We start from the raw sequence: 13,649 nt of genomic DNA on the forward strand, positions 1-13,649 counted from the left end.
TGTGCTGCCATAAATCTGCCAATCTCTCTGTCCCTCTGAATTAGAAAGCAGACGCAATATGTGTGCAAATTGCAGTCACAGCAAACATAGATGCTGTCTGTCTTATGCTCCTAGAGATTTTAACCCTGGGAACGGACATTTATTGACCATGGCAATGCAATGGTACCAGGCGTTTGAAGAGGGTCGGGGTGTCTACAGATTCGCTTTAAGTATATGGCTACGTTTATGTATGTCCTCAGAAAGAAATTAAAATGAAAGTTTGCAGTATATCATGTCCTGGTGTAATTCCCTTCCAACTTCCTTTCTAGGTGTCTCCACGGCAGCACAGACTTCTTTTTGAAGTATTTGATGAAAACCGTTTGGTATGTTTCTTTATTATATTGATGATGTGTAAAGTTATCACTCTCGCAGAAGTCTAACATTTACTTAAATAATGCTTAAAGAGGTTTGGTTCAGAAAACCTCCACTATCCACAGCTCTATTCACTAGCACTACCCCTAGATGTTTTATTTTACAATCTCCACATTGGGCTGAAAAGATGGTGGTATTGCACTTAAACGCCCCCTGGCTAACTGAAATCTCCATCCAGATGAACAAAATGGCCTATTACACAGCAATTGGTCACCGACCTGTTAGGTCAGCGGTCGCTTGCTCCTTGTTTCCCGCTTGCTGCCTGCGCTATTATACGCACCGACAGCGAACGGGTAAGAGCGGGGGAAGGGGGGTAGTTGGGGGCTGCCCAGGGGGGTATCTTTGGATTGTCCTGGTAGCCCAAAGAGGAGAGCGGTGGTCTACTGCTGCGGCTCCTATTAAGGCAACGATCAGCCAACAGCTTGGTGTAATAGGGCCTTTAGACATATATCTAAAAATCATGGGGACCTGAACACTTATACCCCCACTCATTAGTTTGGTGAAATGACAGGGACACTCAGTGGGACAACATTGCACAGTAAATTCAAGTAATTTTATTTTACATGTATTTTTTTTGTTGCCACAAAAATTGTATCACAACCCGTATAAAATGTAATCAATTTAATTTAGAAAAAACACAATGAACGTACAGTAGTTAAAACAAGAGGCAATTCCTAACATGAATTTCACAGACTAAAGGTGAGGGCAGTGTTCATAATATAGAAGCATTCTGGTCGCGAAGCACATGTTGGGGACACAGACTACTTTCAGGGTGGACTATGATGATGATGATGATGATGATTACAATATGGGCCTGTGCAATAACTTTGGAGACTGGTTGATGATGTCTTAGCTTCTTGGCTGATCACTGTGCCGTCATATTGGTGTATACAGCATCACTTAGGCCATTGAGCTTGTGAGTGCAGTGCTAGGGTATATGCTGTGCATATGCAATACAGGCAACAATTGTTTTATGTGGACAGTGTTTTTATGTGAGTTTCTTTATGTGCACACTAGTATTAGCCTGAATATTATTGTATGACCACTGATTCACAACACAGTATTGCGTAAGCAAATTTTCCCCGATATAGTATGAATACTGCCCAAACCTGTTGTCTGAAATTTATGTTTGGAATTGGCTCTTGTATGTTCATTATGTTTAAATAAAATTGATTATATTTTATACAGGTTGTTATCCATTTTTTCGTGGGTATGTTTATATATGGGATCTCTTGTGTTTACTGTCTGGACAGTGGAATTATTGGCACTAGCATAGAATGCAGGTGGTATTTTGTCTGCTGGGACTCTTGTGTACATAAATGTGTTTTTAGGTGTTACGGTCCTATCCATATACACCAGATGTATAAGGCAAAAGGCCACAAAAGTCTGCAAGTCTTATATCGTCATGTCCGTTTCTTTTGTGGTTCGGGACCATGGAATCCAGAGTTGTATATTGGCCCATAGATGGGTCTGTCTACAATTGTGGACAAGTATGCATTAATAGACTGTATGCATCTTAACCCATTAACACTTAAAGGAGTGGCAGGGAGGGGGAGATGTTGAAAGGCAAATGACAGCAACCATCTGCCGACATCGTTCATGCCGGCTGATCGTTGCCTTCTGTTACACGGGACGATTATCGGCGAATAATCCTTCAGTGTAATAGGGCCTTAAAGGGGTATTCCCTCCCAAGAGCTAAAAAATGTAATTCTCCCATACATATCTGGTCTTACTTAACAAGTCCCCCTGAGTATTTTAAGCCAACTCCTGTATTTCTAGCTGCCGCCGTTCCTGATTTAGAAGTTTTTTTTTAACAGCTCACCTATATTCCTGTATTTCCTAATTTATTGTACACTAGGGGTTTAATAGTCTGTATGTTTTTTTCCTTCCTTTCTTTGTTCACTGAATCTGTTGAAATATTTGCATGTAAACCTTGATGGAAATAACACAGCCAAGAAGAATGGGTTGTGAATAGTATCTGCTCCTTTATGTAATAACATGATGCTTAAAGGGGCTTGACATTCACCCACTTGATTTTTAATCATGTCTTTGTCATGATACTAGAAACCCTGTTTCTTCCAAATATGCTATTTAAGAGTCCGTTGACACTACATAATCTGCGCAGAATTTCAAGCAGAGTCCGCACCATGTCAGCTCTTTGGGCGGATGGCGGAGTGGGCGTGAGACATTCTATTGAATGAATGGGACAGGCGGAACCTCAAGCAGAGCCTGTGGCGCGGACTCCACTTGAATTTCTGCACAAATTCCGTAGTGTGACCGGATGCTTAAGAGCTTGTCCAGGATGAGAAAAAAAACACAGCTACTATGTTACAAAAACAGCACCACACCTGTCCGCAGGTTGTGTGGTATTCAGTACAGTGGAACCGAAGAAGACAAGAGCTGCTGTTTTCTGGAAGAAAGTGGCAATATTTTTCTAAGCCTGGATAACCCATTTAAAGCAGATGGTTTTTCTCTGGCAGTAGGACATAGTTTGCCAGCTTGCCTCTTTTTAACCCAAGTAAACCCTGCACAAGCTGTAGTGTAACATAAGCAGGATCTCTTCACTCATGGACTGTCAGTATGTCCCAAGACTTGAGAAGGTTATAGATTCATTTTGGCAGTGGGAAAATGATATCATTAAACATTGCAAATGAACTCTATGCATTATAACACACAAAACAACCTTCAATAAAAATTGTACTAAATATTGCATAGGTTTAGACAGCATACAAAAGATACAATAATAAAGCTATCAGAGGAAGGCAGAAATTATGATAGCCTTGCCCTGCTTACACCCTACTCGACCTTTTGGGTGTAGCTAGGATTTTATATCACTGTCCTGGTTGACCTGCTGCTTGACAGCTTTATTAGGCTATCCTCTGTATATTGTAGCTTCGTGATATTTTAATAGAGGAGGAGGGAGGTGTTGAATTTTGGATATGACACTTTGTAGATATATTAACAGGAACATTGGTATTTACACAAGGGACAGCTGCTCAGAATTTGATGGTTGATCAAATGTCAGAGGAAAGTCTGTATTTACCTTTCAAGCATAGCATGGACCCTTTGGAGAAGGCAGACAGGCTTACAGATTTAGGCTATGTTCTCACTACATGAGCTACGTAATAATCATGGCCGTTGCTGCCGATATGCAATAATAGTTGTGATTACTACGTAGCTTACGTATTGCTGCCCTCTATGGAATCCCAGCCGGAGTGTATACACATAGTATACACTGTGGCCGGGATCCCTAGCAGCGCAGCAAAAAAATGACATGTTCATTTTCTGCGGCCGCTATCCATTGAATAGCAGCCGCAGAAAACCTGTCAGTGCACACAATGGAGCGAATGGCTCCGGCCGTACGCTCCATTGTGAACACCGGGGAATTCGGATGTGGGTGCACAGTGATGCGCCCGCATCCGAATTCAGTAGCAGTAAAGATCATCTGGCCAGTCCTGCAGGACTGGCCAGAATGATTTTCTGTGACACTGGCCGTTCCGTGACCCGGCCGGGTTATGGAATGGCCAGTGTTTTACTACGTGGGAACATAGCCTTAAATGGTATATCCAGCGCTTTTAAAACTCAGCCACTTTTCCCCCTACTGTTGTCTCCAGTTCAGGTGCGGTTTGCAATTAAGCTCTATTTACTTCAATGGAACTGAGTTTCAAAACCCCACTCAAACTGGAGACAACAGTAGGGGGAAAGTGGCCATGTTTTTGTAGCGCTGGATAACCCCTTTAAGGTACACAACCAAAGCCTTCACATCTCTGAGCATAGCACTAGCAAAACCAAACCCCACCCCCACTTCCTGTGTTCCATCTTGGCGTCATTACTGCCAGGGGCGGTCTTGGCATTTCTGGGGCCCCAAGCGAAGTTATGTCTGGGGCCCCCCCTCGACACGCGTTCCAAAACAATAGACCGCTGTGTGTTGCCCCCAGTAGTATGTACCCCTTGTGTGTTACCGCCAGTTATATATACTCTTTGTGTGCTGCCCCCAATAGTATATACACCTTGTGTCCTGCCCCCAGTAGTATATACCCCTTGTTTGCTTCTCCCAGTAGTATATACCCCTTGTTTGCTTCCCCCAGTAGTATATAGACCCCTTTGTTCCCCAAGTTTATATAGCCCCCTGTGTGTTCCCCCAGTTTTATATAGCCCCCCGTGTTCTCCCCCAGTTGTATATAGACCTCCTGTGTGCTGCCCCAGTTGTATATAGACCCCCTGTGTGCTGCCCCCAGTTGTATATACCCCCTGTGTGCTCCCCCACTAGTATATAGGCCCCCTGTGTGCTCCCCCACTTGGATATAGACCCCTGTGTGCTCCTCCAGTAGTATATAAACCCCCTGTGTGGTTCCCCCAGTAGTATATAAACCCCCTGTGTGCCCCACCAGTATTATATAGACCCCTTGTGTGCTGCCCCAGTAGTATACAGACCCCTGTGTGCTCCCCCAGTTATATATAGACCACCTGTGTCCCTCACAAGTAGTATATAGACCCCCTGTATGTTCCCCCAGTAGTATATAAACCCCCTGTGTGCCCCACCAGTAGTATATAGACCCCCTGTGTGCTCCCCCACTTGGATATAGACCTCCTGTGTGCTCTCCAAGTTGTATATAGACCCCTCTGTGAAGCCCCAGTAGTCTATAGCCCCCCTGTGTGCTCCCCTTGTTATATAGCCCCCCGATGTGCGCTCCCCAGTTAAACAGACCCCTGTGTGCCCCCCCCTTCCATATAGTATATAACACAATAAAACAAACACTTATACTCACCTGGGTCCGGGCGTCTCCTCTTCTCTTCACTCTTCTGGCCGCAGGAAGGGTTTTCCCTGCGATCACAAGAGACCGCACTCCCCTTGTCCTGGCGCCGATGCTCCAGTGATGTCACTGGAGCGCCGGCACCACAAGGACAAAGCTGCCACTTGTGACCGCAGGGAAAACCCTTCCTGCGGCCACAAGAGTGACTGACAGGAAGGGAGCCAATGTCTCCCGCCCTGTCAGTGCTGCTGCATGTAACTATGAGCGCTCATTATGAGTGCTCATAGTTACAGTTCAGATGGCAGTAGCGAGCGGGGCAGCGACCCTGTCCAGCGGTCTTGAGCACAAGAGCGGGGCGTGGGGGCCTCCCTGGATGTTGGGGGCCCCAAGCGATCGCTTGGCGGTGCTTGGTGCCAAAGACCGCCACTGATTACTGCAATACAAGGAATTCAGGCAGTGAACAGCAGTTGTCAGGGACACCTAGAGGCCACAATTTCAAGGCTTTTTTTCTGGGTGAGGAGTCCTTTTTGGTAAATTAAGTGATTTAGAAATATCACATAGGCTCATGACTTAGAGGAAAATGGTTTGAAACAATAGGCCGTCAATATACTTTTTTTTTTTTTTTTTTTTTTTTTTAAATTTCTTTCTTAACTCACATTAATCTAATTTAGAGTCTGGGAGGAAACCAGAATACCTAGAAGAAACCCCCTGTCAATACCAGTGGTTAGATTCAAATCCCGGACCCAGCTTTGCTACTCGGCCACTGTGCTTTCCAGATTATCTTGAAACTCTATTTAAAGAAACAAATGTTATCATAATTTACTTACTTTTAGGCTGGGTTCACACTACGTATATTTCAGTCAGTATTGTGGTCCTCATATTGCAACCAAAACCAGGAGTGGATTAAAAACACAGGATCTGTTCACACAATGGTGAAATTGAGTGGATGGCCGTCATTTAATGGCAAATTTGCTGTTATTTTAAAACAACGGCTGTTATATTGAAATAATGGCAGTTATTTACTGTTATATGGCGGCCATCCACTCAATTTCACCATTGTGTGAACAGATCCTTTCTGTGTTTTTAATCCACTCCTGGTTTTGGTTGCAATATGAGGACCACAATACTGACTGAAACATATACCGTAGTGTGAACCCAGCCTTAAAAGGTTTACCCACACTTTTAATATCATGCCTGATTTCTTCCAGAAACAGCACTACTCTTGTAGTTTGGGGTTTTGCATTACAGTTCCATTAAAGTAAAGTTGTAATACTACACACAAGCTGACAGGGGTGGTGCTATTTTTGCAAGAAAGTAGCTGTGCTTTTTCGAATCCTGCATAACCCCTTTTAGGCTGGGTTCACACTACGTATATTTCAGTCAGTATTGTGGTCCTCCTATTGCAACCAAAACCAGGAGTGGAATAAAAACACAGAAAGGATCGGTCCACACAATGGTGAAATTGAGTGGATGGCCGCCATATAACAGTAAATAATGGCCATTATTTCAATATAACAGCCGTTGTTTTAAAATAACAGCAAATATTTGCCATTAAATGGCGGCCATCCACTCAATTACACCATTGTGTGAACAGATCCTTTCTGTGTTTTTAATCCACTCCTGGTTTTGGTTGCAATATGAGGACCACAATACTGACTGAAATATACGTAGTGTGAACGCAGCCTTAAGTAGTAGTTTTAAAGGAGGTAGTACTAGAAAGGAAGAGGGGTGGTCTCAGTTCCTTACTCCTCTTTACTTCACAATAGAGGAGATGGGGTAGCAGAAGAACATGTGCCTTTTTGCTCCTTTTAAAAGTCTATAAGGCTGATGACAACAGCGGTGTGCCATTCACATTCTAGAGGGTGCATTTATTTGAATTGGCACTATTGCGCCAGCAATAACAGCTGATCTGTCTGACGTTTCAGATGCCTGAGCCGCTGTGAAATGTAGAGCATGTAAGAGGCATGCCTCCAGTCTGGAAGGCATAGTGTGTGAGGAATTGGGGTTGTATGCTGCCAGCACCAAACTTGCTCTTTGGTGATCACTTCGATTATTATTTTATCTCGTGATTTTACTATAGTTTCACATAAAGAGCCTCAAGTGATTCAATATGTAATAAAAAAATATATATAAATGTGTAGGTGTGTGTGTGTGTGTATATGTGTATGTATGTGTATATATATACATATATATATATATATATATATATATATATATATATATATATAATATTTATAATATATTATATAGTCATCACTATATTTTTGTCAAAGGTGATACCTATTATTTTTTTGTCAATGTTTTTAGTGATTTAATACATTGTATATAACAAGCAGCTCAGGATTGGGTACAGCATCCCAACCCCAGCAGCAATAACAAAAATAGAAGAGAATTATGGAAATTCCCCTTATACCAGATTTAGTGTATTAAAAAATGTTATATAGACTGTAAAAATGACTACAATAAAAAAAAATTTTCCTTTCCTTACTGCATCCTCATTATCGTGGCTTATGAGAGGATCTAACATTCGGATCCCGTATTGTTTTGTAGCAAGTTAGTTAATATACTGTACACCTTAGATTGGGGTTTTTTATGGTAGGAGTAGAATGGGAGTCCTCCCTCTGCTCAGGGCTTGGTGGGGCTAGACCCGGGACATCGAGCCATTGTGCAACTGATACCTATTTTAACCACTAGATGTCACTTGTGTTTTAGTTTATGAAATATGTGCAGCGTGTGTATTACTTAGGGTTCTTAGTATACATTATTTAACCCCTTTGACTTTACATTCCAAGGCACAGTGCTTAAAAATCATGTGCATATGTGTAGTAGTGCACAGCTGACAAGTTTGTAAGTCTAAAAAGCCTGCTATACTCCTAAATCCATTTGCAAAATGTAGTATTCTGCTCTGATGCACAGAAATGTAGCAGCTATAGATTAGTGTACTTGCTGAAAGTTAGGGTTCAGGAGTATCCATGTTTTTCAGGCAGTCCTCGGGCTGCATCCACCTTCTCCAGGCAGCGGGATTCAAATGCTAATTGTTTGGGTTTGATGAGCCTGAACTTTCAACAAGTGTGCTCATCTCTAGTAGCATTTGTTTTGTGGCCAATTGTATAAATCTATGTATGATATACTTGAAAAAACAACAACCCAATTGCAGCTTTAGTAACTACAAAGGTTTACAAAGGCCATATATGCTAATATTATTTTGTAAAAAAAAAAAAATCATACTTGTTGCAAAATTAATAGATTTTAAAAAATTACAATTATTGAAATGGCATATCATAAAAGAAAAGATGCATGGCTGTGCAAGGTTAATTCAGCAGTCATTATGGGGTTAATAGGCTGAAGCCCTCCTGAAAGAAAGGTCATCGATTTTTCTTATTTTTGTACATTATTTTATAATGCTGAATCAATGATTTGTGTTGTATATTTATAGAAGCACATTGTGATATGTATCATTAAAAACAATCTGCATCCACCCAGTATGTGCATGTGTGTGCCATTTTACCAGCTTTATGTGAATCCTCTTAATCTGGGGGCTGTATGGCTGAATACGTTTTCCAGTCTTATTAAAACCTTTTAAGCAATAGACATTTTATTCTGTTACTAAAACTTGAAATTCAAATGAATACCAGTGGTTTTGTGCATAGCAGAATCTTCAATAGTTTCCTATTATGGATACTTTCTGGTAACTCAATCCTAACTTTGATACTCAATTATGTGGAACTCCATTCCCTGCAACTTCCTGTAACTCTATATGTATGGGTAAAAATATTAGAGCCTGTATGCTGCAGAGGAAAGTTTAGGCATATTGATTCAGCTAGGACATGTGTTCAGCCAGGGCGGCTGTAGCAAGAAAACACAGCTAGGTTTCACATACAGACGCATTGTTGTTTTTGGGAAGGACTCATTCATGCATATTGGAGAAGGTATTATTAAATCAAGTCTGGCAGCGTTACAGTCAGTATGCAGCAGGAGAGCGGAGCTTAAATGTCGCCAGAAATCAAGTGCCTGCTAAGTGAATGCAGTTGGAGTACAAGCAATCCAAGACTGTTTAGAAACCGTGGAGTCAGGAATGGTCTGTTTGTTTCGTGACGTGCACTGCTCTACCCTGTGGCTCATCATTTTCCTGTGTTTGGCTGGGACACATGAGGCAGTTTTGTGGCTTTTCCTGCAGTCTAATACCAACGATCTACATGTTTTTCTGCTGCTTCTGGTCTTCTCGGGGAGTGAGAGAGAACTGCACATCTGAATTAGTAATATGGTCAGAAGGAACAAATGGCACGTCGTCTAAGACTTCATTTTGCCACCAGAAGAAGTAACACTGATCCTCTGCCTGACAGCTCCGGAGATGGTCTGGATAGCAATATTCACATGTGCTTCCAAAGAGGCTCCCATTCTTCTGCGCCAAGTGTGATACAGATGAGACTGTCTCCACGGCAAACAGTACAGCTGTCGTCTTCACCTGAAATTGTACAGTCCTATCAAGGTAATTCTGTTTCACAGCCTAACAAAAAAAGCACATCGCTTCAGATTTCTTTACAGCCCAGCAGGAATAGTAGATGTCATCAGTCTGGCAATGCCGACCTTGCTACAGAAGACCTTTCATTCGTCAGTGATTACAAGGATGGGATTAATTCTAGTTATAACATGAGTAGGAATTATAGCTGTCACCCGGCCGTAAATGACAGCACTTTCCCAAATAACACCTTGGCTAAGAACGGCAGTTCGTGTAGCATTGCGGCAAGTGACAATGGATCATTTAGTAGCAACAGCAGTGACTATGGATCATGTACGAGTACGACAAGTGACACTGGTTCATGTTCTAATAGTGTTATAAGTGACAATAGTAGCTGTACCCTTTCTCTAACTGATGCTGGTTATATTAACAAGGTGCTTGCTAACAATACAAATGCAGAAGTGAGTTCTTCCAAACTAAATAACATTCGTCAGGTTTATTCTAGGTGTAAAAATACTTTTCCTTTTGACCAAGATGAACTAAACAAAGAAGTGATTATGGGAAATCTGCCATCAAGAAGAAAAACAAGGCTTCCTCTGAGACGTTGTTCTTCTTTGGTGATCTTCCCTCGGAGTCCCTCTGAGACACCACCAACCTCTCCAACTACTTTGAGTCCCCCAGTCAATAGAGGCCCTTATCAGACTTCCTATCAGTTCATGCTATGTTCTAATGAGCTTGCAGAGAAGGAAGATCAGAGCTCATCCAAGGGATTTCTTTCAACAGCAGTCAATGGAGTGCGCCTTTCCAAAAATAATTGCACTATTGGTGAAGTTAGAGACATTAAACCACTTTACTTGAATGACTCTTTACAAGAGGCCTATCCATCTAATGGATTTCAGAACCCAGATACTGCAGAGAATGGATTTTCTCATGTTTCACGAAGTGTTTCTCACCAGAGACCGTTTTCAGCAGGCATTGAGTGTGACCACGTGAAGTCACGCAGACATGACAAGTCTGAGCCCTGCAATGGAGCCAAGTCACACCGGCACATCCGACTGTCACGCAGCACCTCTGCGTGTTCTCCTTCAAATAAAATTGCGGAATGTCAGATTAGTATTAATGGAGACCAGGGTAGCAAAGCTATCCCCAACAGGAAATCAAGCCATCTCTTCCAAAGAAGTATATCGGAAGGACCTCCCAACAAACTTAACTCTTCTAGTCTTAAGTATAATTACCCAAAATTAGGGTCATCCCATTTGCACATACAGTTTGCACCTGGAAGTGAAAGCAGGATCTGTAGCTTTAAGAGACAATCTATAAGTAAGCCCTCCACTGGTGTGACTGTCAAACCCTCTGTGAAACCCCTCAAGGTGAGTTCCTTCACATTTTTTTTACTTGACAAGCCAGATTATATCTCCTTAGTGTTCTATTTTATTTGCCTCTAAGGAAATGTTAATTCTGTGTTTACATTTTTTATATTTTGTCGTCATTTTTGTAATATGTTATTGAAAAAATATTTTTTATGTGTTTAGTCTTTGGCAGTAATTTTTAAGACTTGATATTATTTTTTTTGCTGCATAATGTGGTATTAAAGTTCATTATTTATTTGCCTTAGTATTTTGCATTGATACTACAGTTTAAGCATGTTTGCATTTAGTAAATGTGGTGCCATGGTGTGTTCTTTAATGTCTTATTATGGTACCTAGTAACTCTGATATTGTTAGTCAGTAACATTGGGCCGTCGGTGTGAGTGTGATCATTGCAGCCATAGTGCAGCAGTGTAGCCCAGTTAAAAATAAACCGCTCCCAAAATATTTCCCTTGACTCCAGTTAGTCTGGTCATGTATACTGATACGCTGACTGCGGGTTCAAATTTAACAAGTTGATATTAGAGCAGCATTTAGTAATGCCAGCTATCTGTACACAGCAGTCATGAAATTAAATCAGTACTTTGCTCAAGCTCTGCTATCACTGAAAGGTCTGTGCGTTCTTCATTTGTGTGCCCAAGTTTAAGCCTCTAGTAGCATAATATCCAGTTCCATGCTTCAATAGTCAACAGCTTGTTAAGGACGGCTTTCTGAAATTCACTGTAAAATGACACTTGTGACTGTAGGGATTGACCATGCTATTGTGTGAAAATACACAAGCTTAAAAAATACAAATACATCTCTTAGAGATGAGCGAACCGGGTTCGATTCGACCCGAGCCCGAACGTTCGGCATTTGATTAGCGGGGGCTGCAGAACTTGGATAAAGCTCTAAGGTTGTCTGGAAAACATGGATACAGCCAATGACTATATCCATGTTTTCCACATAGCCTTAGGGCTTTATCCAACTTCAGCAGCCATCGCTAATCAAATGCCGAAAGTTTGGGTTCGGATCGACTCGAGCATGCTCGAGGTTCGCTCATCTCTAATATATATATATATATTATATATATTATATATATATATATATATATATATATATATATATATATATATATATATATTATGCAGTGTATTTTTCCCTGGCGTTTTAACACTTAATAGAGTTAGCCCTTACCCACATGATTAGTGATAATTGTGAATTTGCTGAGGAAGCTAGATCAGGATCCCAAGTTACTGTTTATTTTTTAGCCCACATGTCTGTGGTTAGATGTTTGAATGGAACAGGGATATACTGTGTCACATTGAAAATGCAGTCTAATATGCAGCCGTCATGATATAGAGCAGGAGGAGCAGACCAGGCTGATATATAGTTTAGTAAGAAATTTCCTGGCTTCCCTTGTCATTTATTCATGTAAATCTGTGTTTATTCTGGGCCAACTAGTCAAGTGGGTGGACCTACTCTGTTTAGCTTAAAGGGGAACTTTTAGCAGGGTAGACAAATCTAACCTGCTGATGGCTCCCTAGTGGGCACGGCATGCTGAGGATGAAGGGATGTCTTCTACAGTCATCCTCGACGCCGTTCCTGTGCTGTTCTGCCCAGTAAGCTGTTAGCACTGGGGGCATCGATCTAGCAGTCCCCCCTCCATTGATAATCATTAGAAGGGGAGGGCAAGCTGGGGCAGCAGCATCCACCTCTGACCGACCCCCCCCCCCCCCAAGACTTTTACAGCTAATAACATGGGAATGGCACAGAGGATGAGGGTAACAAACATACGTTGATCCTCAGCACACCCACCTGCTGATAGTCCCCCTTTTAACAGCTGTCTGTAAGTGTGCATGTAATGGGAGAGCTGTCGGTCACCGACTAGGACCACCCACTTGACACCCAGTATAGGTAAAGAGGTCAGTGATCAAATACCAAGTTGTCCTGAATCTTTTAAAGCAAAATATCATTTTGCTTAGCTCGTCCTGCTCTGTAATATGCTGCCTGCAGACCTGACTATATTTTTATCTAATATTACTTGGTACTATTAGATGCTGTCTAACCCTCCCAGCATTACAAAGAAGCTACTATGTTGCAGATAAAGCCTGCCAGAGACTTGTTTACATGTGCTGTCTCAGAAGGGTGGGGAGAAGGAGGGGAAAACAGAGAGTAAAGCTCAAACACAAACTTGTGTCTTCAGCATATAACAGCAGCTGAGAACTGGGGGAAGGAGACTGAATAGATAATAACAAGTATGGAAGGAATTGTGTCTCACCATGGGCAGCAACATATCAAAAGTTATGTTTGAGTGGAATACTCCTTTAATTCTCTAGTTGAAAAGTGGGTAGTCTCTTTTTCTCTGGTGCTATTACTAAGCTGCCAAACAATCTCCACACATCATACATACGTCAGAGATGATGTTGTGTTTCTTGTCTGAACTAGACCCTTCCTTAGGTTGAATTTACTTGGAAAAAAAATCAATACTTGGCTTGCAGGTGAAACTTATGGAAACTTCACACTACAGTGATATATCATAAGGCCATTTAAGTAGAAGCATGCAATGTTGATTTCCTCATCTCAAACTATTTATTAAAACAAGCCAACAACAATGGTGGGTACACCACAACAAAAAATGCAAATGTATCAAGAACAAGTCATGTGTCCTTAAAGGGA

General features: G+C 41.7%; 1 protein-coding gene across 2 annotated transcripts in view; it reads left to right on the top strand.

Annotated features, from left to right (window-relative positions):
* Positions 1-13,649, top strand: part of NEDD4 (NEDD4 E3 ubiquitin protein ligase) — a 118,141-nt gene that overhangs the window by 34,747 nt on the left and 69,745 nt on the right. Inside the window, exon 5 of one of the 2 annotated variants that reach the window (XM_069982455.1) lies at positions 309-362. In XM_069982455.1, coding sequence (XP_069838556.1) covers positions 309-362 — 54 coding nt within the window. Of the gene's footprint in view, positions 1-308; positions 363-9,104; positions 10,995-13,649 lie in introns of those variants that run through there. The other variant, XM_069982446.1, reaches the window with a different exon arrangement.

Source organism: Dendropsophus ebraccatus, chromosome 1 (assembly GCF_027789765.1).
Source record: "Dendropsophus ebraccatus isolate aDenEbr1 chromosome 1, aDenEbr1.pat, whole genome shotgun sequence".
In the NCBI taxonomy this organism is placed as follows: Eukaryota; Metazoa; Chordata; class Amphibia; order Anura; family Hylidae; genus Dendropsophus; species Dendropsophus ebraccatus.